Source organism: Choloepus didactylus, chromosome 5 (assembly GCF_015220235.1).
Source record: "Choloepus didactylus isolate mChoDid1 chromosome 5, mChoDid1.pri, whole genome shotgun sequence".
Taxonomy (NCBI): domain Eukaryota; kingdom Metazoa; phylum Chordata; class Mammalia; order Pilosa; family Megalonychidae; genus Choloepus; species Choloepus didactylus.
In genome coordinates, this window is record NC_051311.1 from 146408455 (window position 1) to 146433026 (window position 24572).

Genomic DNA, 24572 nt, shown 5'->3' on the forward strand with positions numbered 1-24572 from the left:
GAGAAAGAAAGAGAAGGGGCCGCCTACAACTCCCGGCGTGCACAGCGCAGTCCCGCACCCTGGAGGCTTATGGGCTGTGCTCCAGGACCCGTTCGGGTTTCGGGCTGGTTGTATATTGGCTGTTTGACTGATTGGATTTCAAAAGACGTCTGTGCGTCCTTCGAGGGGGCTTGACTCGGTGGTAGCTTCACAAGAGAGGGGTGATATGACAGTGACAACTGCGAACTGCAAAGCTTATTTCCTGTCGCCCTTTAGTTAACTTAGAAGATGCGGAAAATTTAAAACAACTTTAGTTGTCTCAGGGCATCCCTACCGTCGGACGAAAGTCGGAAGGTTGAGTTGGTAAGAATAAAGTTGCATGATAAACTATATTAATATCCTCAATATCAAAATACAAATTAGCTTGCGATTGTGCAGTTGATGGGGCTGAATGTTCATTTTCAGTTTATTCATTTTCTCAGTAGCGAATGTGAAAATTTAATATTTTACAGTATCCGTGGAAAATGTAGACACTGTGCCATTCAACAAACATATTTTTGAGAGCCTGATGTGTGCAAGATTCTGTGCCAGGCCTTGAGAACATAAGGGAAATGAAATAAGCCTTACGAAGCTTACAGTCCATGCGAAGCTGGTTATAAGAGTTGTGGCACTGTCAGTCTTCGGAGAGTCACGTTTCTGTTTTTTCTTCCTCAAGGTTGAGGTAGGACGAAGAAATAATGGGGGTTTGTCTTCAAACTCAGGAACAAAAGAAAAGTTGATGTTAGGAGCTTAATACTCTGAGAATGATGAAGAACTTGTGAGAATTTGTATCTTTTTCATCAGTTAGGAGGGAACAGTGGAAATTTAAGTATCCTAATCTATCAGAAAATTTTGTCAATTCTATCTTCAAAAAATAGCCAGAATCCAGCCACTTCTCACCATTGCCTTGCCATTGTTACCACTCTCACCCAAGCCATTGCCATCTCTTGTCTGGATTATAGATATTGATCTCCCTAGCTCCACTCTGCCCTCTTTAATCTATTCTCAAAGCTCAGTGGCCAGGGTGATCTTGTTAAAAAGTCAGATCATGTCAGTCCTCTGCTCAAAGCCCTTCAGTGACTTCCTTACCTGGGAAGTCCTTTATGACCTAGACTCCTTGTCATCTCTTTGATGTCCTCTCCCACCACTCTTCCCCACGATCTTCTCCAGGTACACTGGCTTCCTTGATTTTCCTTGAACATGCCAGGCATTGTCTCACCTCAAGGCCTTTGTGCTTGTGAGCCTTCCTGTCTGTAATGTTCTTTTCACAGATAACCACATGAGTAACTTCCTCACTTCTTTCAGGACTTTATCCAAAGGTCACCTCTCAGGCCTTTCCTGGCCACCCTATCTAAAAATCCACTCCTCTCACATATATCCTATCCCTATTCTCTGCTTTATTATTTTTTTCCTTAGCACTTATCATTATCTATTTTTTTTTAATATCTTACTATCTTATATGTCTGTCTCCATTCTGAGAAAGAAATTTGCACAAGTGCAGTGATTTTTATTTGTTCACTTCTATGTTCACAGCATCTAGAACAGTGCCTGGCACATAGTAGGCACTCAGTAAATATCTGTGAATAAATGAATAGATAATAGGAAGAGTATGCATTTTCAACGATGACTGAAAGAAAATAGAATGAAAATTTTGCCTGATTTTAAATGGGAGTGTAGATGAAGAACAAATTTGTTTTGGGTTAAAGCACCTGGTATAGCAATAATCAATAAATCCTTTAAATTCATATGAGCAGTTATTCTTGCAACAAATGTCCTAAGGAGAATGCTGTAAATGAACCATGTTGTTTGTTTCCTTCTATGCCTAAAACTCTGAAACCTACTTTCCAACTTTGCTATAAATGTATCAGTTACTACTGTGGCTTTCTTTTTAAAGTAATTGCTGTTAAACAATTGCTCCAGTCTGCTGTTGAACCCCTCCATGGAATTTTTAATTTCTGTTGCTGAGGTCTTCAGCTCAGTTTGGTTCCTTTTTCATAATTTCCATTCTCTATTATTTTCTTTGTGTTAATCTTTCATTTTCCTGATTTGCTTTAGTTCCTTGTTCATGTTTTCCTTTAGCTCTTTGAACATGTTTAGGACACTTTTTTAAAACTCTTTGTCTGGTTTATCCCAATTCTGGTCCTCCTCACTGATGATTTCTAAAGCTTTAATCATCTCCTTTGCCTGATTTTTTGTATGGTTTGTAACCTTTTATTGAAACCTGGACCTTTTGATATTTTAATGTTATCACTGGAATTTAGACACTGAGGTGCTTCCTTAAGCTTGCATCCTGCTAGTGTAATGACAGAGCTGTTGCTTGAGTGCTAAGAGCTCACCAAAAAAAAAAGAAAAAAAGGAAGGAAAAAAAGAAAACACCTTTTCAGTCTTTGCAGATTGACCTGCCTGTATGTTCTCCTTCAGGGATTATCTATACAATGAGTTTAGAGAATAGCTTCAGGCCAAAGCACAAGGCTTTCCCTGACCCTTTCTGTCCACGCAGCTTGACTTGGACAAACATGTGTGGCCCTAGGAATTCCCCCATTTACACGGATACAAATGTCCCCACTTCCCTACGAAACAGTTTCCTCAGGGTCCTTCCAGGGCACTACACTGTATGTCCTACAACCAGCAATCCCTTGCCCCAGGTAGCACGACTTGTCTGCTTTCCCACAGTTGTCTGTAGGAGAGCTCTGTGAGCCACCTTCTTCACTCTTGGCAAGTTCTGGTACAGTGAGTCCCTCAGGCGACCACCAGGCACATTGGGTCAGACATACATGCTCCCTGTATGTGCTTGAGGGCTACTCTGTTTTCTCTAGAACTGGGACCAGGATCTGTACTAGAATGCAGGTAGGCTCCACACTAAGCCAGTAAGGGGTAGGGGAAGGGCCAGCCAGGGCACCAAGTGATTGTACTGCTTTTAAGTAGCCTTTTTCTTGATTCGGCACTTATCTTGTTACTGCAGTCCTTTAACTGTTTTATGGAACTTTGGGAAAGATGTTTCTGCCAAATCTGGCAGGCTGTTCAAATATTTTGTCAGGGGATGGAGCCCTGAAGCTCCTTACTCTGCCATCTTGATCAAGGCAGGCCCATTTTTGTATTTTCAAGAAACTGAGATGTGTATTATTTTATTCATTCCATGGGTATTTATTTATATACAAGGTGCTGGGCTCAGGGCTTTTAAAATTCACTAAGACACATAATACCTATACATTGTATAGATACAGATACAAATATACATGTACATATATACACACATGCATATATATATACACATTATATATATACACACACATGCATACATACATAATGCCAGTTAGGAAATGATACACATTAAGGTATACCTCCCTCATCAATATTTCATTAAACTTCCAACAGTAAACAATTTGATACCACTCTAGTTAGCCCACATAGAATATTATTTCATTTTTTACTTTTATAATCATTTTTATTTTCACTCTAATAATATTTTCTTGTGGATCATTTTGATTTCTAAATATATTTAACGATAAATACCATATAAAGGTGCACATCAATTTAATCAAAAACTTATTGGATATTCTTCATGTACTATTAGGCACTGAAATAGTCTTACAAAACTGGAACTGTTACAAGCAACTTTTACTGTTCCAAGCCTATGCAATTATTCACCCTCATTAAGCTTTGTGCATCTGCTTTGTTATTATTGATTCATGCTACGCCTGCTTAGTATTTCCATTGGTTACAGCATCTGCAGCTGTATGCTTGGCTGCTTTTGAGACAGCATTGTTTTTATATATCCACAGAACAATGAACAATTCCATGTTTCCAAGAAATTTTCCTTTCTACCTGCTTCTATATCAACCATTAATTTCTGAGATGAAAGGATTGATTTATCAGTTACTACTCCATTATTAAAGCACTGATTGCAAAATCAAGCTAAGTATTTAAAACTGATTTTAATAAATTATGTTTACGTTTAAGCATGCATCCTCCTTTAAAGTTTTATTAAGCTTAAGTTTTCTAAAATAAATAAGAAATGTATTTTAGATACTTGATGCCATTGTAATTATCGTACTGAAACACTGCACTTTTATGGTAATTTTTATGTTCACCACCTGCATTATATTGTGGATCATTTTGATTTCTGAAAATCTTTAATGATAATTTCCATTTAATTTTAGATACAAAAATGAAAGGAAAATAGGTGGTTGGTAATAAAATTTTCTTTATGTGTGTTGGGATTTTTATGTTATAGGTAAAAAGCTTATTTTTTTTATTTTGTTTAATTACTTATATGTTAATCTGCATATTCCTTTTACATGCTACATGATGGACATAGTATGTATTGTTGATGGGAATTTTTTTACTCATTTACTTTTTTCCCTATTCATAAATTAGTTCATGGCATTTTAGGATTTTAAAAAATGGTTAAAACTTGTCTATAATAGAAGAGATTCATTTTCTTTTTAGGAAAAAGATCAACATTCCCCTTTTTAAAACCTCAGAAGACATTTGATCATATACTTTGGAAGGGTGGTCAACAACGGCCCAGAAAGAGAAAGAGAGAGAGAGTGAAGATCGGAGAAACCTGCTAATAAGTATTGCTAGTGGAGGGAAAAGTAAGTATAATAATTCACTCTCTGCAGCAGAGGTTCATTTTGTTGAGAGATAAGTACATATTATGCTTGAAACTGAGAAACAGTTTAATTTCTTAAGGAGAGGTTATTGTCTTAGTAACTAAAAATGAATTAGAAAGCTAAAATATTATTTGTTCTCTTTAAAATTTTGATGAGAGTTTCCAAGTATAGGGGGAAGAGAAGCTTCTAGAAAGACTTTTAAGTTTCCTTCCTGTCCTATTAAAAAGCAATTTCTAACATTCTATTTTATTGAAAATATGTGAATTGAGGAAAATTAATCTGCAGCCTGCCATTGTAAAAGTGACAGAGGAGTTGCAAATTCTAACCAGCATTAACGGAAGCTTCAGGGCAAGCTGTAAACAATGTTCCTTGACTCATAAAAGGTCAAAAGAAAAATCCAGAGAAAAATTGGAATTGATTTCCTTGGCTTTTTTTTTTTTTTTCTTTTGGTCCCAGGAGAATATTTTTCAGTGAAGTTTGAATGCTTTCAGGATATCTGTATCAAGAGAATGGAATGTTTTCAGTATAACCAGGAGAATGAAAGCATTAAGTGGACGCCAAATAAAATAATGCTTTGTGAGGCTGCCTCCACCTTTTCACCTCAGTAAAAATGGCCAGAACAGCACAAAAATCCTGGGAATCACTCTGCAATTTTTTGACAGGAAGTTTTGTAGTAAATGATTGGAGGAGGAAGGATACTTTTTAGTCAGCCAAAAAATAAAATACTGCCCATCTTAATTATATTTTGAAGAAGCCAAGGTGTGCATTAATTTACTCCTTCCATAGATATTTATTTTATCTGTTATATGAAAGGCAAAAAGATGAAAAGCACATAACTCCCCTCAAAGAACTTAATGATAGTGTGTCCTTACATATGTAAAAATGAAATCTTAGTCATAGTCTTTGGGTCTCAGTTCCCTCTTTACTATTTTAAGGGGCTGGATTGCTTGACAGCGCTAACATTTTTTTTTTAACTTATTTTTTCTTGGCCTCCTTTTCAGAATAGATTGAACTATTTGCCATGTGGCTTCATAGAAAAGGGGGGGTGGCAGTCATTGCTAATACCAGTGTATGGCTATAAAGCACTAGCTATCACATTTTTGATATGCCAAAAGTTGGGAAAAGGTAATGGACTGAAGGATAGGATGAGGGAGCTCACATGATCAATAGGAGTGAGTAGCAATGTAGAGAGGTAAAAATTTAAGATTAGAATCAGGAGGCCAGTTTTAGAGTTTGAAGTCTTGAAGATGGAGCAATTCCTAGTGTTGATTAGATTCCAAAAATGACCATACTTGTGGGTGGATGAGTATAAGAGAGGAGGAAGTCAGTATAGTTGGAAAGTTTGAGAAAACATGAGGTCAGGATGTAAGAGATTGGGGTCACCGAGAATTCACCAGCAAACATTTCTTAAGGGCCTATTATAATATGTCAGGCAAGGGATGGGGTGAGGAAGACTGGGATGAGGAAGACTGTGAGAAGCAGGGGAGAAAAGAGTGAACATAGACGTCATGAACTACAAAATTTGGAAGTGTTAATGAGAATAAAAGAACCATGATCTGGCAGCAATACTTCAGGACTAATTTGTAAAGTGTTTAGAAGATCAAGCATATTCGTCATGACATACGTCACTGTACAGAGTACAGTGACTCTGGTACATTCTCTTCTTGTCTCATGTAAGATTTTATCTTGATGTTCAATAAAGTGACTTTGATGTTTAAGAAATCCTGGTTGCTGCTATTATATTGCAATATTTAAGAGCTACTTTTCTTTATGAGATTACTGAAAAATTGGTTTCTGTGAATGTAGTTTGAAGAAATCCAGGGATGAAAATGTGAAGTTGTCAGTTACAGTGTGATAAGTACAGAAAATAATTTTTCCTCTTTATGGAAGGATTTAATATGATCCTTTAGATACGAATTACTTTAATACCCTATTAACCAAATGAGAAACTAAAATAAGATTAAAGTGGTATACATTTAAGAACAGTCTATTAAATAAAGAGAGATATGCCTTTAGTTGTTGGTCTTTGGAAAGAATTTAATATGTTTAGAAAGCACAGCCTCTTTTCCCTCCTTCTGGAATCTGAAACATTTCACTAATTGATTAAATTAGGAAAGAAAAAAAAAATAAATGATACTAAGAAATACCAATAGCAATGAGATTATGACAATAAATCAGGCTTTTCCAGTAACATGTATATAACATTCTCTGATGATTCTTTTTTTTTTTTTACATTTTATTTTGAAATAAATTCAAAGTTATAGGAACAGTTGCAAAAACAATACAAACCCCATACACAGAACTCCAGCATTCCCTGATCCCCCCACCCCGATTCCCCGATCCACTAACTTTAACATGTTGTCACACCGCTATTTCTTTCTCTCCCTCCCTCCCTCCTCCCTCTTTCCCTATCTGTCATCCATCATCTGATGATTCTTAATAATCATTATAAAAAATGTATAAAAGAAAGTGGCTCTTCAGCCAGATAACCTGAGGTAGAGAACTTGAGTTTAATCCTTCTTGCTACTGCCTTTTGGTTAGATCTTGGCCTTTTCTCTCCCTGTAAAAATAAGAATGATATTCACATCATTATATTATTTTGGGAAATAAAGTGAGAATTCTGTGTACATAATTTGAAAAATTCACTGTAAATATATAGCATTTGGAGGGTCCTAACTGAAGTCAGTGCTTTAGAAAATTTGTGTTTTTCAGCCCTTCCTCAATTTTTATGTGCAAAAGACATAATTACTTTTTCATTTGTTGAAAAGGAAAGGCCTTAGAAGGAAAAAATACTCATTTACTAGGGCTATCTTTAAAATTAAAAATGTGATAGCTGGTGCTCTGTTACCATGCCCAGGTATTAACCCTGACCCTTGCCCTGCCCTTTTCTATGATGCCACAGGAGAAGTAGCTCAACTTTAGTTATCCTTGCTTCAGGCCCTTCATTCTTAACTTAGCACAGTAAGTTGTGGTCCTTATTTTAATCATTTGAGAATTTGTGGTTTTCTCAGTTAAAAAACTAGGGAAGATGCTTTTGATGACTTTTAGCAGAACATTAACATTATTTAAGCCAAACTACATAAAAGAACTATAGACACACTTCGAGTAACTGCTAATAATCCTGTGACTGTAGCATGGTTTTGTTTTGGTTTTAGATAGCAATTCTATAGAAAAACATAGTTGCTACTTATTCAGTATTTCTAGACATAGTTCAAGGGAGCATTTACATCATTATTGTGTCTTTGGTGACAAAAATAAACTGAAATGTCAAGAACAGAAACAGGCTAGGATTTGAAGCTAGGCATATCTGGTTCAAATTATTAGATGGCCTTAAGCCAGTCTTGTAGTCTCTTTTCATCTCAGTTTCCCCATCTCTAAAAGGGATAAAGGTTATTCTTTCATTCATTGAGACCTCAAATATTAACTGCATTCATGTGCCCAGCTATAGCTACAAACAAGACAAAGTCCCTACCTTTTTATAGCTTACATTTGTAGGGAGAGCTAGATAATAAACAAATACATAACTAAAATAATTTCATACAGTAGTAAATGCAATGAAGAAAATAAATCAGAGTAGTGGGATGTTCTAGTTTGCTAATGCTGCTGGAATGCAAAACACCAGAGATGGACTGGCTTTTATAAAGGGGGTTTATTTCATTACACAGTTACAGTCTTAAGGCCATAAAGTGTCCAAGTTAACATATCAACAATTGGGTACCTTCACTGGGGATGGCCAATGGTGTCAGGAAAACCTCTGTTAGCTGGGAAGGCACGTGGCTGGCGTCTGCTCCAAGTTCTGGTTTCAAAATGGCTTTCTCCCAGGACGTTCCTCTCTAGGCTGCAGCTCCTCTTCAAAATATCACTCTCAGTTGCTCTTGGGGTGTTTATCCTCTCTTAGCTTCTCTGGAGCAAGAGTCTGCTTTCAATGGCTGTTTTCAAACTGTCTCTCATCTGCAGCTATTCTCTCAGCTTCTGTGCATTCTTCAAAGTGTCCCTCTTGGCTGTAGCAAGCTTACTCCTTCTGTCTGAGCTTATATAGTGCTCTAGTAAACTAATCAAGGCCCATGCTGAATGGGCGGGGCCACATCTCCATGGAAATTATCCAGAGTTACCACCTACAGTTGGGTAGGTCACATCTCCATGGAAACACTCAATCAAAGAATTACAATCTAATCAACACCAACACATCTGCCCACACAAGATTGCATCAAAGATAATGGTGTTTTGGGGGACATAATACATTCAAACCAGCACATGGGATGAAAAGAGATTAGGGGGCAGGGAGGAGGGATGTGGCCTCCTGATCAGGAAAGTCCTCTTTGAGGAGATAGCACATGTGAACTTAGACCCAAATAATGAGGAGTCAGCCATGAGTAGATCTAGGAGAGGAGTGTGTGTCCAGGCAGTGGAAAGTCTTTGAAGAGCAAGGTATTTGACATTTTGTAATGACCAAAAAAAAAAAAAAGGCCGGTGTGGCTGGAGCTTAGTGAAAACAAAAAGGAGAATATTGTGATATTTGTGATATTAGGTTGGAGAGGCAAGCAGGGTCCAGATAGTGTAGGGCCTTGTAGGCATGATAAAGAATTTGGATTTTATTCTAATGGCAAAGGGAAAACATAAAGAGGCTCTAAAGAAAGAAGTGACATCGTATAGTTTACATTTTAGAAAGATCCCTCTCTATAAATAAATTACTAAAACTAATAAGGTAGTTCAATAGGTATGCAAGAACCAATTATATTCCTATACACCAGCAATAAATAGTTTAAAAATATAAAAGATACCATTTACAAAAACAATAACAAAAAAGATAAATAGCAATAAATTTAACCAAAGAGTTTAAAGCCCTTTTTGGAAGTACATTATAAACTTGACTGTAAGACATTAAAGAAGGCCTATGTTTAGGAATAGAAAGCCTTGATACCACAAAGGTATCAATCTCTCCAAATTATGTCAGTGTAATTCCAATTAAAAATCTCAAGAAGGTTTTTTTCTTTTTTTCTTTGTGGTACTTAACAATCTTACCCTAAAATTTCATGTGGAAGAACAACAGGCAATTCAATTTTGAAAAGGTATAGGAATTTGTCCTACCAGATATCAACATTTATAATTAAGATACCGTGATTTTGGAAGAGGAATGGGTGGACAGACCAATAGAACAGAATAAAAAGTTCCAAAATATACCTATATAGACATGAAAAGTTGATATATTACAGAAGTGGCATTATAGGTCAGTTGGGGAAAAGATGAACAATTTAATAACTGTTGCTAAGCCATTTGGTTATCCACATGAAAAACAAAATCCAGATGGTTTAAAGACAAAAACCATGAAAATATACAATAAAATCTTTAGAAGAAATTTAGGGGAACATATTTATGACCTCAGTGTAAGGAAGGACTTCTTGGGGTCACGAAAAGGACAAACCCCAAAAGAAAATATAAATATATTTAATTATATATTTAATTATACAATTAATGTTAATTATATTAACATTAAAAATTTCTGTACATCTAAGACATCATAAATAGATAGGTCACAAACATGGGAAAGATATTTACAACCCCCCAAACCAACAAAGGTTTTTTTTCTCAGAAAATAGTAAACAAAAAAAGCCTATGAACCAATTCGAAGAAGACAACCATACAGAAAATGGACAATGGATTTGAGGTTGAAATTCACAGAAAAGGAAAATAAACACATGAAATGATGTTCAACTTCACCTAGTAATAAGAGAAATGCAAGTTAAAATGAGATACCTTTTTACACAAAATGTTAAAAGTGTTCAATATTGGGCAGGGTATGGAGCAGCAGGCATGCTCCTATACTGCTGAATGGAGTGTAAATTTTTACAACCATTTTGAAGAACCATTTATTTTCTAGTAATAATATTGAAATATATATTTTTAAATGATCCACTAATTTCTAGGTATATTATTCTAGAGAAAGTTTTGCATGTAAGAAGATGTAAGACTATTTATTGAATCATGGGATCTTTGGAAAGAGAAATTGGAAACAAGCTACATGTCCATTAACTGGGTAATGGATCCATATATTTTAGTATATTCTTCCGGTAGACTACAGCAGTGAAAATGAATGAAATGTAAATACATATTTCACTGTCAATGAGGATGACTCTCACAAATAGAATATTCAGCAAAAAAAGAAAGTTGTAGAAAGTGAAAATAAAGTTGATATAAATCACTATATATTGTTTATAGATGTATATATGCAAAATGCTATATATGTTTACAGATGTATATATGTAGTGTAGTAAAAGTATACCCACATCAAGGGAATTTAACATCAAAATCAGGATAAACATAAAAATCAGGATAGTTTTACCCTTGGTAATAAGCAAGGGGGAGAATGGAATTGGGAGGGACACACAAGAGACTTCAATTATATCTATTTGTCTCTGTTTTGTTTTTTTAATCTAGGAGGTGTGTACATGGTTATCTGTTTTATTATTCTGTTTTTTATTTTGTAAACCAGAGATATTTCATAACACATTTTTTTTTAAATGAGAAATTATAAACTGGAGAATGAACTACTGAGGGTGGAGGGGGGTAAGAATGGAAGGAAGGAGACACGTTAGGAGGTAACTGCGGTGTTCCAGGAGAGCAACCTGAGTATCCAGCACTGTTTCTGGCACTTGGTAGATGTTCAAGCAATAGTAGCTATTATTGTTTTGTTGTTGTTTTTGTGGTTATTGTTACTTATTATAATCAAGGTAAAGACTAAAGAGGAGGATTGTGAGAAAAGATGAACTAAATGTGCTGACTGGCTATCTTGTATGAGGTGTTTTATCTCTTTTAATCTTGTCTAGAATCTAGTGAGGTAGTTACTAAGCTCCGCAGAGGTGAAAGCCAGAAGACACAAGGGCTACATAAATTTCTAATGACTCATTTTCCAATGTTGCTTAAACCACAAACACAGACACACACCCCTTTGATGTCTAGTACTTGAAAAAAATTCAAGCCACTCTTTTCTTCCCTTTGATTCATACACAGCATATTCTGAATTAAGTATTAATCTATACACTGTATACTTGTACAGTGCCTTACCACTTATAAAATATCTTTAGATGTCTCTCAATTTTTAATCCAAATTTCCTAACAACTCTAAGGAAGGCAGGGCAGTTGATTATTCCTGTTCTACAGATGGTGAAACTAAAATCCAAAGAGGACTCTGATTTCTTCCTATCCCACACCCAGGATTCTTTTCATTACAGGTTGTAATGTTTAGTTTTATAAGTTAATTTGTCTAGGCTATAGTACTCAGTTATTCAATCAAACACTAATCCAGGTGTTGCTGTGGAGGTATTTTGTAGATTAATACCTATAATCCATTGACTTTAAATAAAATATTTACTTGAGGTTGGTTTATGCAGGTTCTGGTGAGTAATGCCATGAAAACTCCTTAGTGACGTAGGCTTGGAATCAGACATGGCCATGGAAAAATTGGATTCATAGCAAAAGCAAAATGAGAAGAAAGATTAAAAAAAGAGAAGCCAAAATCTAATAAAACCAAAGCAGAGGAGACCAAAAAAAAAAAAAAAAAAAAAAAAAGGTTGCCAAGAATTCTAAATTCAAAAAGGTAAAGAGAAAAAAGAGAAGCCATATAAAAAAGACATTATTTCTCCTAAAACTAAAAATGTCAAAAAGAAAAAGGAAACACCTGAAAACAAAATTGTTTCTCCTAAAATCAAAAAATAATAAATCAGGAACTTTCTGAAGAAGAAATAGGTATTCCTGAGTCCAAAAGGACAAAGAAAGAAAAGGAAATGGAGAAATTGGAGAGAAAAGCTCCAAGCTGAAGAATGAATTCCCCCATTCTGGACACAACTCTAACTGAAGCTGCACATGAAGAAAGTAACAATGAGTTAGAACAGGAAATACCTTTCTCTAATTTTTCCACATTTGAAGTGACTATTAAACTTCTTCAAGCCCATGGGGTGACCTTCCTGTTTCCTATACAAGCAAAGACCTTTCACAATGTCTGTAGTGGAAGTGATTTAACTGCACAGGCACGGACAGGACCTGGGAAGACATTCTCCTTTGCCATCCCCTTGAATGAGAAACTTCCTGCAGGACAGAAAGAGAGGCCGTTCCCCTCAGGTCCTGGTTCTTGCAACTGCAAGGAAGTTGATAAATCAAGTAAGCAGAGACCTCAGTGACATCACAAAGAAACTGGCAGTGGCTTGTTTTAATGGTGAAACTCCCTATGGAAGTCAAATTGGACCCATGTGGAATGGGATTGATATCCTGGTTGGGATGCCAGATCACATCAAAGACCAGCTACAGAATGGCAAGCTAGATCTCACCAAGCTTAAGCATGTTGTCCTGGATGAAGCTGACCAGATGTTGTGTATGGGTTTTGCTGATCAAGTAGAAGAGATTTTAAGTATATGGCATACAAGACTCAAAAATCAATCCCAAACATTATTTTTTTTCTGCAATTTGCCCTCATTGCGTGTATAGTGATGCTAAGAAATACATGAAATCTACATATGAACAAATGGACCTTATTGTAAAAAAAACTCAGAAAACTGCAGTAACAGTGGAGCACCTGGATATCAAATGCCATTGGACTCACAGGGCAGTGGCTGTTGGGAATGTGATCTGGGTATATAGTAGTTATAATGGGCACACTCTCGTCTTCTGTGAAATCAAGAAAGAAGCCCAGGAGCTGTTACAGAATGTCTCCATAAAGCAGGATGCCCAGTCATTTCATGGAGCCATTCCACAAAAGCAAAGGGAAATCACTGTGAAAGATTTTAGAAATGGCGACTTTGGAGTTTTGGTGGCAACTGATGTCGCCATGAGTGGGTTAGACATTCTTGAGGTTGATCTGGTTGCACAAAGCTCTCCACCAAAGGATGTGGAATCCTATATTCATTGTTCTGGGCGAACAGGTTGAGCTGGAAGGACAGGAATTTGCATCTGCTTTTATCAGCACAAGAAAGAATATCTGTTAGCACAAGTGGAGCAAAAAGCGGGATCAGGTTTCTGCACCTCCTACTGCCATTAGTTAACTTCAAGCAGTTGAATGAGAAACTGACGGAGAAGGGAGCTATGGAAGCCCTGGCAGCAACACTGGCCCATATTTTAGTTACCACATCAGTAGTACAGTGCTCCTTGATCAACTTAGATGTGGGCTTTGTGACCATGATCTTGCTCTGCTCAGCTGAAATGCCAAACATTAGCTATGCCTGGAAAGCGCTTAATGAGCAGTTAGGTGAGGGGATTGATTCCAAAGGGAAGGGAATGGTCTTTCTCAAAGGAAAGTTAAGTTTTTGCTTTGATGTCCCCACTGCAGCAGTAACAGAAATACAGGAAAACTGGAAGGATTCATGGCACTGGCAGCTCTCTGTAGCAGCAGAGCAACCAGAGCTGGAAGGACCACGGGAAGGATATCGAAGTTTTCAGGGGACAGCGGGAAGGCAATCGAGGTTTCAAGGGACAGTGGGAAGGAAACAGAAGCTTCAGAGGACAGTGATCAGGAGGTGGCAACACAAGTAACAGATTCCAAAACAGAGGCAAGAAGTGGAGTTTTAGTAAAGCATTCGGTCACTAATTTGAAGTAGAGGATTTATATGGTAAAAACAGTTTTGTGTTTGACAACATGGAACCGACCGGTATTTTTCATACAAAGTTAAAAGCACATTGTACTTTTATGACCACTTGCCCAGTCCCCATTTCTCCCAGGGAAATAATCTTTATGTAAATTATTTCTTCTGATCATTGTCATTTGTAACATTGCTACACCTAAAAAGGTGTATGAATTCTTTACATTTTTATTCCAAGGGAGTGTCTATAGATTACAAGATAAAATCAACATATATCAGCCTGTACTTTGTAAGTTGAACTGTCTTTACACTCCAAAGTGTCTCTTGATAGTGTCCTTCCCTGAAGTAAATACCTAAAGGAATGCAAAAATTTTTGAAGAACCTCTGAGCAGTGAGAGCTGTTTTGTAATTGGCATTCCTAAGGCCACCTGCTAAATACTCACTCACGTGGTCCTATAACATGTCTTCTGAGAATTAATACTGAGCATTGTTTTGAAGCACGATTTCAGATTTAGCAGGATTGTAATACAGATTATACCAGTGTATGCTCTAGATTTGGAGGATCAGTCAATAGGAGACAATGCATAGATTAGCCATAGTTTTTATGTGCATTTTGGTCATTCTTAGCTTCTCAGTATAAGGTGATTTATGCTACTTCAGTGCATTCTTCTTCACCTATATATATATACAGTATTATATATATTATATATATAAATTTTAATAGAAAGCAAGTATCTTTAAGAGCTTCAAATGTATAAGATGGCTCCATAACTTTTTTCGTATGAAGGAGGGTGGTTAGATGGTGCTAGAATGGTAATGTAGTCCACTTCTTCCTATTTACCAAGAAGGATTGAGGCAGAGCACACAGATTTGCATTGTTGATGTTAGAAGCTTCCTTTTATGACAAACCATATGGTTATTTCTAAGTTGTTGATTTGAGAGAACTGAAACATTTAATGTAGCCCCTGGCCAAATAACTCTGTCTGGTTCTCTATTTCTCCAGGAATCTTTGTGTTCCATGGCCCAGGAATGCTACTGTCTTCTCCCCTAATTCTTAGAATTCTGTAGTGGGGAAATCTCAGGAATAAACCATAATAGGAGAATTAAAAATACATGGTTGGTCTCATTTTCATTTAATTATTTTGAACAAATAAAAACTAAAATATTTCTAGGCCCTTGTTTCTCTCACTTAATTGGGTTGTTATATCTAACTGCCTCTTATCACCTTCCAATAAAGGGCTCTGATAGCCAGCTTGACTCCTGATCCTTGAGGCAGGGGTCTTTTTCTATTTGAACTTTAATTTTATCCTTGAATACTGATTGGATGTTTCTTGCACTCTTTTCTCAGAAATTCTCTTTGTTTTTCTTTCTTGGTCCACTTGTCAGTTTTATGACTTCTACCCCTATTCCTCATGGTCACCCAATCAAACCATGGGGATTTAGAGGAAGGTGTTTGATCAGTCCACATATATATGTCTTGGGGGTTATAATTTATTAGATTCTGTTTTTACTCAAATTTTGGGTGTGCTTTAATGACAACCAGAACATGTCATGATTTGGACAGGTATGGGGTGCCTTGTCAAAAGTATATGGTACCTGTCCTTTAGGAAGAGACAGCTAAAACCTTGATGTGGATTATCCTAAAGAAAAATAATCAAACATAAATCAAGAATAAGAGGAAGATTAAAGTTTGTTCTGGAATCAGAACTCAAACCATGTTTATAAATGTGTAATTCAATTACTATTTGGCTCAAATGGGCTTGTTGGGTTAGGCTGGGAAATGTTATTTTTACTATTTTCTACAGAGAAAATATTTTCCAATTTACTTATCAAAAAATTCAATGGACTTCTAAGATATTCTTAGAAGACATGTTGTAGAACTTTTAAGTTGGAGGCTATCTGTACAGTAGTTTCTCTAGTTATATGTTTTTACTGTAAAATTGAGTTAATGTATAAAATAGTACTGTATGTCATAATAAAAATATTAATACTAACTTAAATAAAAAAAAAGATTTACTTGATAATGCAATGTAATCCAATCAATTGAAAGGCTTTAGGAACAAAATTGAGGATTCCCTGAGAAAGAAGAAATTCTGCTTCAAGAATGCAGTATTAGCTCCTCCCCTGTCACAGTTTGCCCTAAAGGTTTCGGATTGCCTTGAAATAAATTCCCTCAATCTCTCCCTCCCCCTCTATCCTACTAGTTCTGTTTGGAGAACCCTAACTGATTCACAACCTATAGTTAAAACTCAAAGATATTGCTGAAATACTCTCTGCAATGCTTACTGTCTGCTAAAATGAAAAGTTATTAAATCTACAGAAACTAAGATTTTACTTGGAATAGTTTTTGGTTTATTCAGGTGTCATTGGGTTGTCACTCTGTAATCTACAAGGGTGTTACTTTTCCGATAAGTCAAAAACTGCCGTCTTTACAAGCCCTAGCAGACTCGATAATCAAGAAATGAATTTGATGCAGTTTTGGAATATGTTTCGTAATTATGAGAATCTACTAAGAACAGTCATGAGACATAGTTGGATGTAGTGGTGGAAAGAGGACCATGAGCTGAGAACCGGGTTTTCATTTCTCTTGGATCTATTACTTAATGTCTCTGTGTCTCCGTTCTCTCAGCTGTAAAAGATAAGATTAAACTAGTCATCATCCGAGAATCCTTCCAGCTCTTAATATCGAATGCAGCTGGGCGAAATTTAAAATATGAAGCACCGGAGGATTTTTGAGTATAAACTTTTCACACACAGTCTATTACTGTTAGCCTTATTTTTCCCGATGAGAAAGGGCTCCAGCGCCCAGGGTGTCCTACCAGATCTGCCATTACGGGTAAGCCAGCAGTCTTCCCTTCTAGTGAAGTAGGGACGGGGGTTGGTGAGCGGAGAGTAAGATATGCAAGGCCAAAAGGACACCGGGTCTTCAAGCCCAAGAGAACTTAATCCCATATTTAGGAATGAAGAAAGGCGGGAACGCCCAAGCGCTGATGGTGTGAAGGGATCGGCTTAAACAGGTTTGGGTGTGTGGGTGCTGGGGTGGGGTTTTGGGCCCTGAGCCGACAGCCCCGAGTCGGGGGGGCGCCGGGACAGGCGGTTAAGGGGTACCGGGCTGCCGGGGTTTGGAAGTGACTGAAAGGAAGAGACAGAACCGCGATAGGGACGCTGCCGGCCGCGGCGTGATCACGTGACCGAGCATCGAGGCGGGGTGACGTGCCCTCCGCCCCCGCCCTGCCCAGCGCGCATGCGTCTGGCTCCGGGCGCTGAAATTCAAATTTGAACGGCTGCGGGAGGCCGAGTCTGACTCTGGAGGCTGAAGGGAAGGGGCGAGTTGGTTGAGACAGTACCCCCGCCACGGACTCCTTATTTTCTTCAAGAGACACACCGAGCCAAGACTCACTTCTATTTTTTTCCTGAACTTGAACCACCGTCTCCGTAGTATCGTAGCCGACACGCGGCGTCTTGGACGATGGACCCGTTTACCGAGGTGAGAAAACTTGCGGGGACAGCCAGCCATCGTCCCTCTTAGCTCCCACTCTCGTGTTCCGCCTTCTGTTAACCTCTGGGCCCACCGGCCGTAGAGCGCGTGCGCGCGCGTGCGCGGTGTGAGTGAGTGGGGGGCGGTGCAGGGCCCTCTCCGGTACCCCGGCGCGAGCAGGGTGGGGAAGCGGAGGGGGACCCGGGGGTGGCACCTCCTGTGCGCCGTGAGCTCGTCGTTGTTATTCCTGTTCTGCAGATGAAGCTCTGGGAGGAAAGTTTTAAGTCTGTGCTAAAAAGGCGGTAGTGAAAAAGCTCTTGTCAGCCCCGATTATTGTAACGCCCCTGAAGAGTCCTGTGCACGAGAGTGGGGCTTGTGGACTGACGGATCATGTCCTGCCTAAAGTAGAAGCTGGAATAACTTGGAGGGTGGAGTTGGGTGCCGGAGTTAGTCCGGTGTGCGCAACTGCCGCCTGGAAATTTAATGGGCTGTGATTTGCGGGATTTTTGCGTCCCGCGGTGGAGCTATGCATTGCATTTAAGGATGCTGTTACGAAATGACAGCATAACGTTAAAATAAACAGGTGCCTGAAACCATTGCTTAAAGCCAATAATTCTTTCAGATTCCATCTGTCAGCTAACTAGTGCAGAAGTTACATGCCTGGGGTTGACCCTTTAATTGGTGGGAAACAATGCTAACCTAATATGTACAAACCAAAAATATTACCACAATTTAGAAAACCTGAGTAAAGAGATAAACCTTTTTGTGTGTTTACAGGGCATATCAATACAGCAAAACTTAAGTCATCTTTTGTCCTTTGGAAATCGAATATGGATTACATCGTCATTGTGTGATTAGCTTTAGCTTACTGTTGAGAATGTACCTTGACTTAGTCATGAGTTTCGTGTTGCTACTTGCCAACTCCCTTTTATTCCAAAACAGTTCCTCTTTCTTTAGTTGTTGTGCAAGTTCGAAGCTGTTATTTTTTGACTTTTTGCATAGTGGGCCTTACACTGTCTCTACACTATATTAAAAATTTTAAATGCTATGGAGAGTAGTAAACTTTCTTTTGGGGGGACGTAATTACAGTTTCATAAGTCGGATTCTAAGATACTAATCAAAGGTTTCAATAGTTAGAATTCATTTATATTCTGACACTACAGCATCCTTTTGTTTTTTTCTTTGAATTCTCAGTCATCTAAGGGAAAAACACATTCATCTGTTCACCTTACGTGAAGATTCTAACAAAACTTCAGAATATACTTTTGTATTAGTATTAAAGAATAGGGCTGGTCATGCACCATGTCCTTCACTTACATTGTCGTTAAAAAGGTCATCTTATTTTATGGTACTAACTCAAAATAGGATCCTTTAAAACATTGGCTGTAAGTGTTCTGAATATTCTCTTTATTCTCACAAGTAACTAATAGTTACAAAGCATTTTGAAAGTTGGCTGGAAATTTTACTTCATTTTCCTTAGAAATGTCATTCTGAAGCTAATGCAAATCTAGTTGAAAGAAATTTTTTCTGTTTAGATCATTTTAGAGTGTGCTCAGAAATATGTATGGTTTATATTATGAAAAGTTAGATCAATTGCAGTTAGAATAAACGGATTTGACATCTTTTCCTTAATTGGTAATGAGTGAAATATTTGGATTGGTTCCATCTATTAGGTACTTAAGTATAGCATTCATAACATTTTTGCCCAGTGAAATAGAACTTCTGGTATAGTCCCTTGTTTTGTTGCTTGGTCTTCTACTTTTCATTTCGCTTATCTTGTGCTCTAAGAAAGCTTGGGAGACTTTTTCCTGCTTATGAATTTTTTTATCATGATCTTAGTGGGAAAATTTTGTGTAGTTTAATACTGTAAAAATAAATTAGTTATTAGGCTAAATGTCAAGTAGCAATTTTTGAATTTTTTTCTCTGATGGGTCAGTGAAATGACTCTCAACCAGGTTTCCTTATGAGAACCATAGAACATAGAAGATGATTAAAAAAAAGAGGCTGTTTCTCAATTCTCTCAAAGGTGATTCATAGCCAATGCCATTCTACAAGGCATAGGAGAGAAGTTAAATCATTACATTAATGCCAGGGCATTACGGCTTAATTTTCTTGCTAATAAAGAGAGGACTACACCATCCTAAATGTCTCTCTTTTCCTAAAAAAAAAAAAAAAAAAAAAAGACTGTTCTGCATTGGTTCTCTTCCTTGCTGTCACTGATACTGTCTGGTACATTCTGCCTCTTCTGCCTGAAAAAGCCTTATTTAACTCCAGGTTGCAGTTTGAGCTCCCTTCTTCAGAGGCACCTTCCCTGAGTTATAGACAGGCCCCTGCTATGTGGATAGCACCAGGTACCTTACCTTCACCTTCAGCTCACCTTTCACAGAGCTCAGCTCACTTGCGTTTACTTGTTAAATGCCAACGTTTCCTGCTAGAATGTGAGCTTCATGAGGGTAGAGACTGTTCTTTCTTGTTGAGAGATGTTTTCCCCAACACCTAAGAAACCCAGTAACATTTTGCTGAACTAATATAGAAATGCTACTTGTTTGGAAGAGAGCCATTAAGTGAAACTTATTTTACAAATAATATACAACAGTAACTGTTAGAACATTTTAGCAATGTTCTTTTTTTTTTAATTGTAGAAAATTTCAAAATATTCATGGTGTAATAAACCCTCCTTTACCTATCACACAACTAGCAATGATCAACACATGGTCATATTGTTTTGCTGTATCTCCCTTTTACCCCTCCCACTGAATTATTTTGAAGCAAATGTTATTTCACACATGAATGCTTAAGTATTTATCACTAGAAGATAGACTCTTTTTTTAAAATGCAGTTTTATTGAGATGTATTCACATACCATACAATCATCGATGGCGTACAATCATCTGTTCACAGTACCGTCATATAGTTGTGCACCCCAATCTGGTTTTGAACATTTTCCTTATACCAGAAAGAATCAGAATAAGAATAAAAAATAAAAATAAAAAAGAACACTCAAATCTTCCTCTCCATCCCACCCTATTTTTCATTTAGTTTTTGTCCCTATTTATCTACGCATCCATCCATACACTGGATAAAGGGATTGTGATCCACAGGGTTTTCACAATCACACTGTCACCCTTTGTAATCTACATTGTTATACAAACAGAAGACACTCTTTTTAAAAAACATAACCATATTGCTATTATCAAATTAAAAATTGACAATAATTTCTTAAAGATGTCACCAAATTGTCAATTTTAGATTTCCCCAAGTATTTCATTTTTTTTTTTTTTTTTTTTTGTAATTGGTTGTTTGAATCAAGACCCAGATAGAGTATACAGGGCAATGTCTTGCTCATGTCATTTGTGGTTCATCCAAGAACAGAGAAAGAAATCTGTTCTAGTTTGCTAATGCTGCCAGAATGCAAAATACCAGAGATGGATCGGCTTTTATAAAAGGGGGTTTATTTGGTTACACAGTTACAGTCTTAAGGCCATAAAGTATCCAAGGTAACACATCAGCAATCAGGTACCTTCACAGGAGGATGGCCAATGGTGTCCGGAAAACCTCTGTTAGCTGGGAAGGCACGTGGCTGGTGTCTGCTCCAAAGTTCTGGTTTCAAAATGGCTTTCTCCCAGGATTTTCCTCTCTAGGCTGCAGTTCCTCAAAAATGTCACTCTTAATTGCACTTGGGGTATTTGTCCTCTCTTAGCTTCTCTGGAGCAAGAGTCTGCTTTCAACGGCTGTCTTCAAACTATCTCTCATCTGCAGCTCCTGGGCTTTCTTCACAGTGTCCTTCTTGGCTGTAGCAGCTCACTCTTTCTGTCTGATCTTATATAGTGCACCAGTAATTTAATTCAGACCCACCCAATGGGTGGGCCAACACCTCCATGAAAATTATCCAGTCAGAGTCATTATCCACAGTTGGGTGGGTTGCATCTCCATGGAAACACTCAAAGAATTACAATCTAATTAACACTGATAGGTCTGCCCACACAAGATTACATCAAAGATAATGGCGTTTGGGGGGACATAATACATTCAAACTGACACAGAATCCATCTCCTGTTGATCCATAGACAATCCCATGATGCGTTCTGTAGGTTTGCCAAGAGGTTAAGGCAGACCTCTGTTATTATGATCAGTTTATGGATGATATTAAGGTAAATATGCTCAAAACAGCTTCTTAAAAAAAGCAATTGAATTTAGTCAAAAGATTTTATTGTTAGGAATCCAAACTCTGGAGCCTGGGTTTGAATCCTGCCTTGCCATGTCTTAGCTGTGTGATCTATGGCATTATTTAACCTGTGCTTCCATTTTTTCTTCTGTAAAACAGTGGTTAAAACACAACCTACCAAATAAGGTTTTGAGAATGTAACGAGTTAATATGTGCCAGACACTGAAATTATTTTAAATTAAGTCCCATGTAACTGTTAGTGATTGCCATTTTAGCTAAACTTAAAGTCATAAACTGGTCGCTTGTGGCATTGGCATTAGCCTCTTAGTTTGAAGATCAGCTCTTGGATGATGGTCATTCTAGTCTAAGAATAGCACAGGGAAACTCAGAGCTAGGTATGCCATGTCAGAACTTTCTATATGGTAATAGTCTTAAGAGGAAAAGCTACAGTTAAAATACTTCGCAAAGTGCAAAGTATCTTTTATTGGGATTCCTCAAATCCTTCTGTGCATGCAGGCTGAGTGTAAATAAATAAACAAACAAATAGATAAATAAACATGCTGCTACTGTTTTGAATAGAGTGTCTGTTATTTTCCAGGATGAAATGAAAGTCCCTGTATTGACCTGGGATGCTAAAACTGGCATAATGAAATATCAAGAAGTTAATTTATATTGAGTAAACTCTGTTTAGGAAGGCAGGGGAATTGGTAATATAGCCTAGAAAACTTTCTGTGAGAATTATATGGGTGGGGGTGGTAGAAATTGTTTAGGGACTATAAGCTTCAGTTATGAGGTTCTTGCATGTGGAACATCTCAATTCCTAATTATATTCAAAAAGTACCCTTAAATTCCTGACATACTCTCATAAGGAAGGGCTATTTATTGAGCTGTTCAGTTTGTGTATTTTAGATTCATTATCTATTTTAAATTAACCTTTAGGTGCTTATCTTTTACAGATAGTAAGTTGCAGTAACTTTTTGCTAATCTGTAATTTTTTAAAAATCAGAACTTTTGAATCTAATGTAAACAATAGAACACTTGTCTATATTTGAATGGCAAAGCCACATTCTTTTGTTGTGAGCCATTGCTCAGAATAACTGTAGATATACTGACTCACAAAGTATTCTAACTGACTAGAATGGAATGTGGGCGTGTCCATGAATGAATATAATTGGGATACTTTTGTATCTGGGGAGTGGTATGTTTTAGAATGGGGTGAATTATTGGTCTTATATGAAACTGTGTAACCAATATGATCACATTTGAGTTTGTTGAAGCAAACTTATTTAGAGCATGAATGTCTTGTGTTTTGGAAGACATTGGCTCATAAATAACTCAGTGACACAGCATTTAAATTTAGTGTCAACTTTTTCAATGAACTTTAAATTAGAAAACCTTTCTCAGATGAGTAGAGAGTTATACCTTGTTCTAAATGTACATAATACTTTTGCATACTGAGAGGAATTTTTGAAAATTGTTATTCTATTTTATCCAAAAGCAGGTCCAATGGAGTTAATTTCTCAGTCTCCACCAATCCCATCACTCCAACCTTTGCTTCTTTCACATATTCTCTGACTCCTGCCTCCCTCTTTTCCCTTTTAAGGACAGTCATAATTATATTGGGTCCATCTAGATAATCTCAGATAGTCCTCCTATCTCAGGATTCTTAACTTAATCACACAGGTCAAGTCCCTTTTGCTGTGTAAGGTGAGATATTCACAGGTTTGGAGGATTAGGACATAGACATCTTTGGGGATCAATATTCTGCCTACCACAGTGGCTTAAAACAACAATCACTTTATTCAGTCATGATTCAGTAGATCAGCAATTTGTGCTGGGTACAGCTGGGCTGTTCTTCTGCTAATCTCCCATGGGGTCATGCAGGAATCTGCAGTGAACTGGCAAAGTTTCTGGGGCGGGATTGTCTGAGATGGCCTTACAAGTCTAGTGGTTGATACTGGCTGTCAGCTGGTCTGTGTGTCTTCCAGATGGCTAACCTGGGCTTCTTCACATGTCATTGTTACAAGGGAAGGAGAACAGCAAGTGCAAGACCTCTTGGGGTGAAGGATTGGGAGTCACAGTATCACTTCTGCCACACTTGATTGGTTGAAGTAAATTACTAGGCCATTCCAAATTGAAGGATGGGAAAGAGATTCCAACTCTTGGTGGGAGCAAAAAGAATCTGTGGCCATTTAAAATCTTAAACAAGTAACTTTATACACTTTAGTCCTCTTTTAATGTTTGTTTTGCATCTGTAAAAATTTTGACATGGAGTACTCTTTTGGTATCTCTTGACTTAATTACTTAGGATTTAACTTTTGAAATATATTTAACTCTTATCCTACATGACAATTGGTGATTTTAGAAAATACTTGAAATTCTTTGGACCTCTAATAAATTTACTGTATTTTAACGCGCTGGTGTATTATATATGTAGAAACTGCTTGAGCGAACCCGTGCCAGGCGAGAGAATCTTCAGAGAAAAATGGCTGAGAGGCCCACGGCAGCAACAAGGTCTGTGACTCACGCTAAGCGAGCTAGAGAGCCACTTTCAGAAGCAAGTAACCAGCAACCCTTATCTGGTGGTGAAGGTAAAAGACTTTGTGCGGAAAAGTAAAATTTGCATTTTTTTTTTTTTAAAAGGAGATGAGCCCTAAACATTTCATTGTGCATGTAGAAGAACCAAGGTATTGTGGAGACAAATGTTATGGCCTCTGGGGGAATAATTG

The 24572-nt window shown here is 37.4% G+C and overlaps 2 protein-coding genes, 1 long non-coding RNA gene and 1 pseudogene across 7 annotated transcripts in view; 3 read left to right on the top strand and 1 right to left on the bottom strand.

Annotated features, from left to right (window-relative positions):
• KIAA0895 (KIAA0895 ortholog) overlaps positions 1-17717 on the bottom strand; it is a 76603-nt gene extending 58886 nt beyond the window's left edge. Inside the window, exons 1-2 of the mRNA XM_037837084.1 lie at positions 17601-17717; positions 7125-7194 (exon numbers count right to left, since the gene is read on the bottom strand). Coding sequence (XP_037693012.1) covers positions 7125-7194; positions 17601-17717 — 187 coding nt within the window. The remainder of the gene's footprint in view (positions 1-7124; positions 7195-17600) is intronic.
• LOC119534586 lies at positions 57-3977 on the top strand. Its single transcript, XR_005217062.1, has 3 exons — positions 57-342; positions 492-700; positions 3801-3977. It is a non-coding gene; the product is annotated as an uncharacterized LOC119534586 (long non-coding RNA).
• Positions 4471-24572, top strand: part of ANLN (anillin actin binding protein) — an 80238-nt gene continuing 60136 nt past the window's right edge. For 2 of the 5 annotated variants that reach the window (XM_037837076.1, XM_037837077.1), the window contains exons 1-2: positions 17538-17687; positions 24281-24434. In XM_037837076.1, the coding sequence (XP_037693004.1) occupies positions 17670-17687; positions 24281-24434 (172 nt within the window). In that variant the 5' untranslated portion in view covers positions 17538-17669. Of the gene's footprint in view, positions 4617-17532; positions 17688-24280; positions 24435-24572 lie in introns of those variants that run through there. The other 3 variants (XM_037837079.1, XM_037837080.1, XM_037837078.1) reach the window with 3 other exon arrangements.
• Positions 12327-14208, top strand: LOC119534791 (annotated as a pseudogene).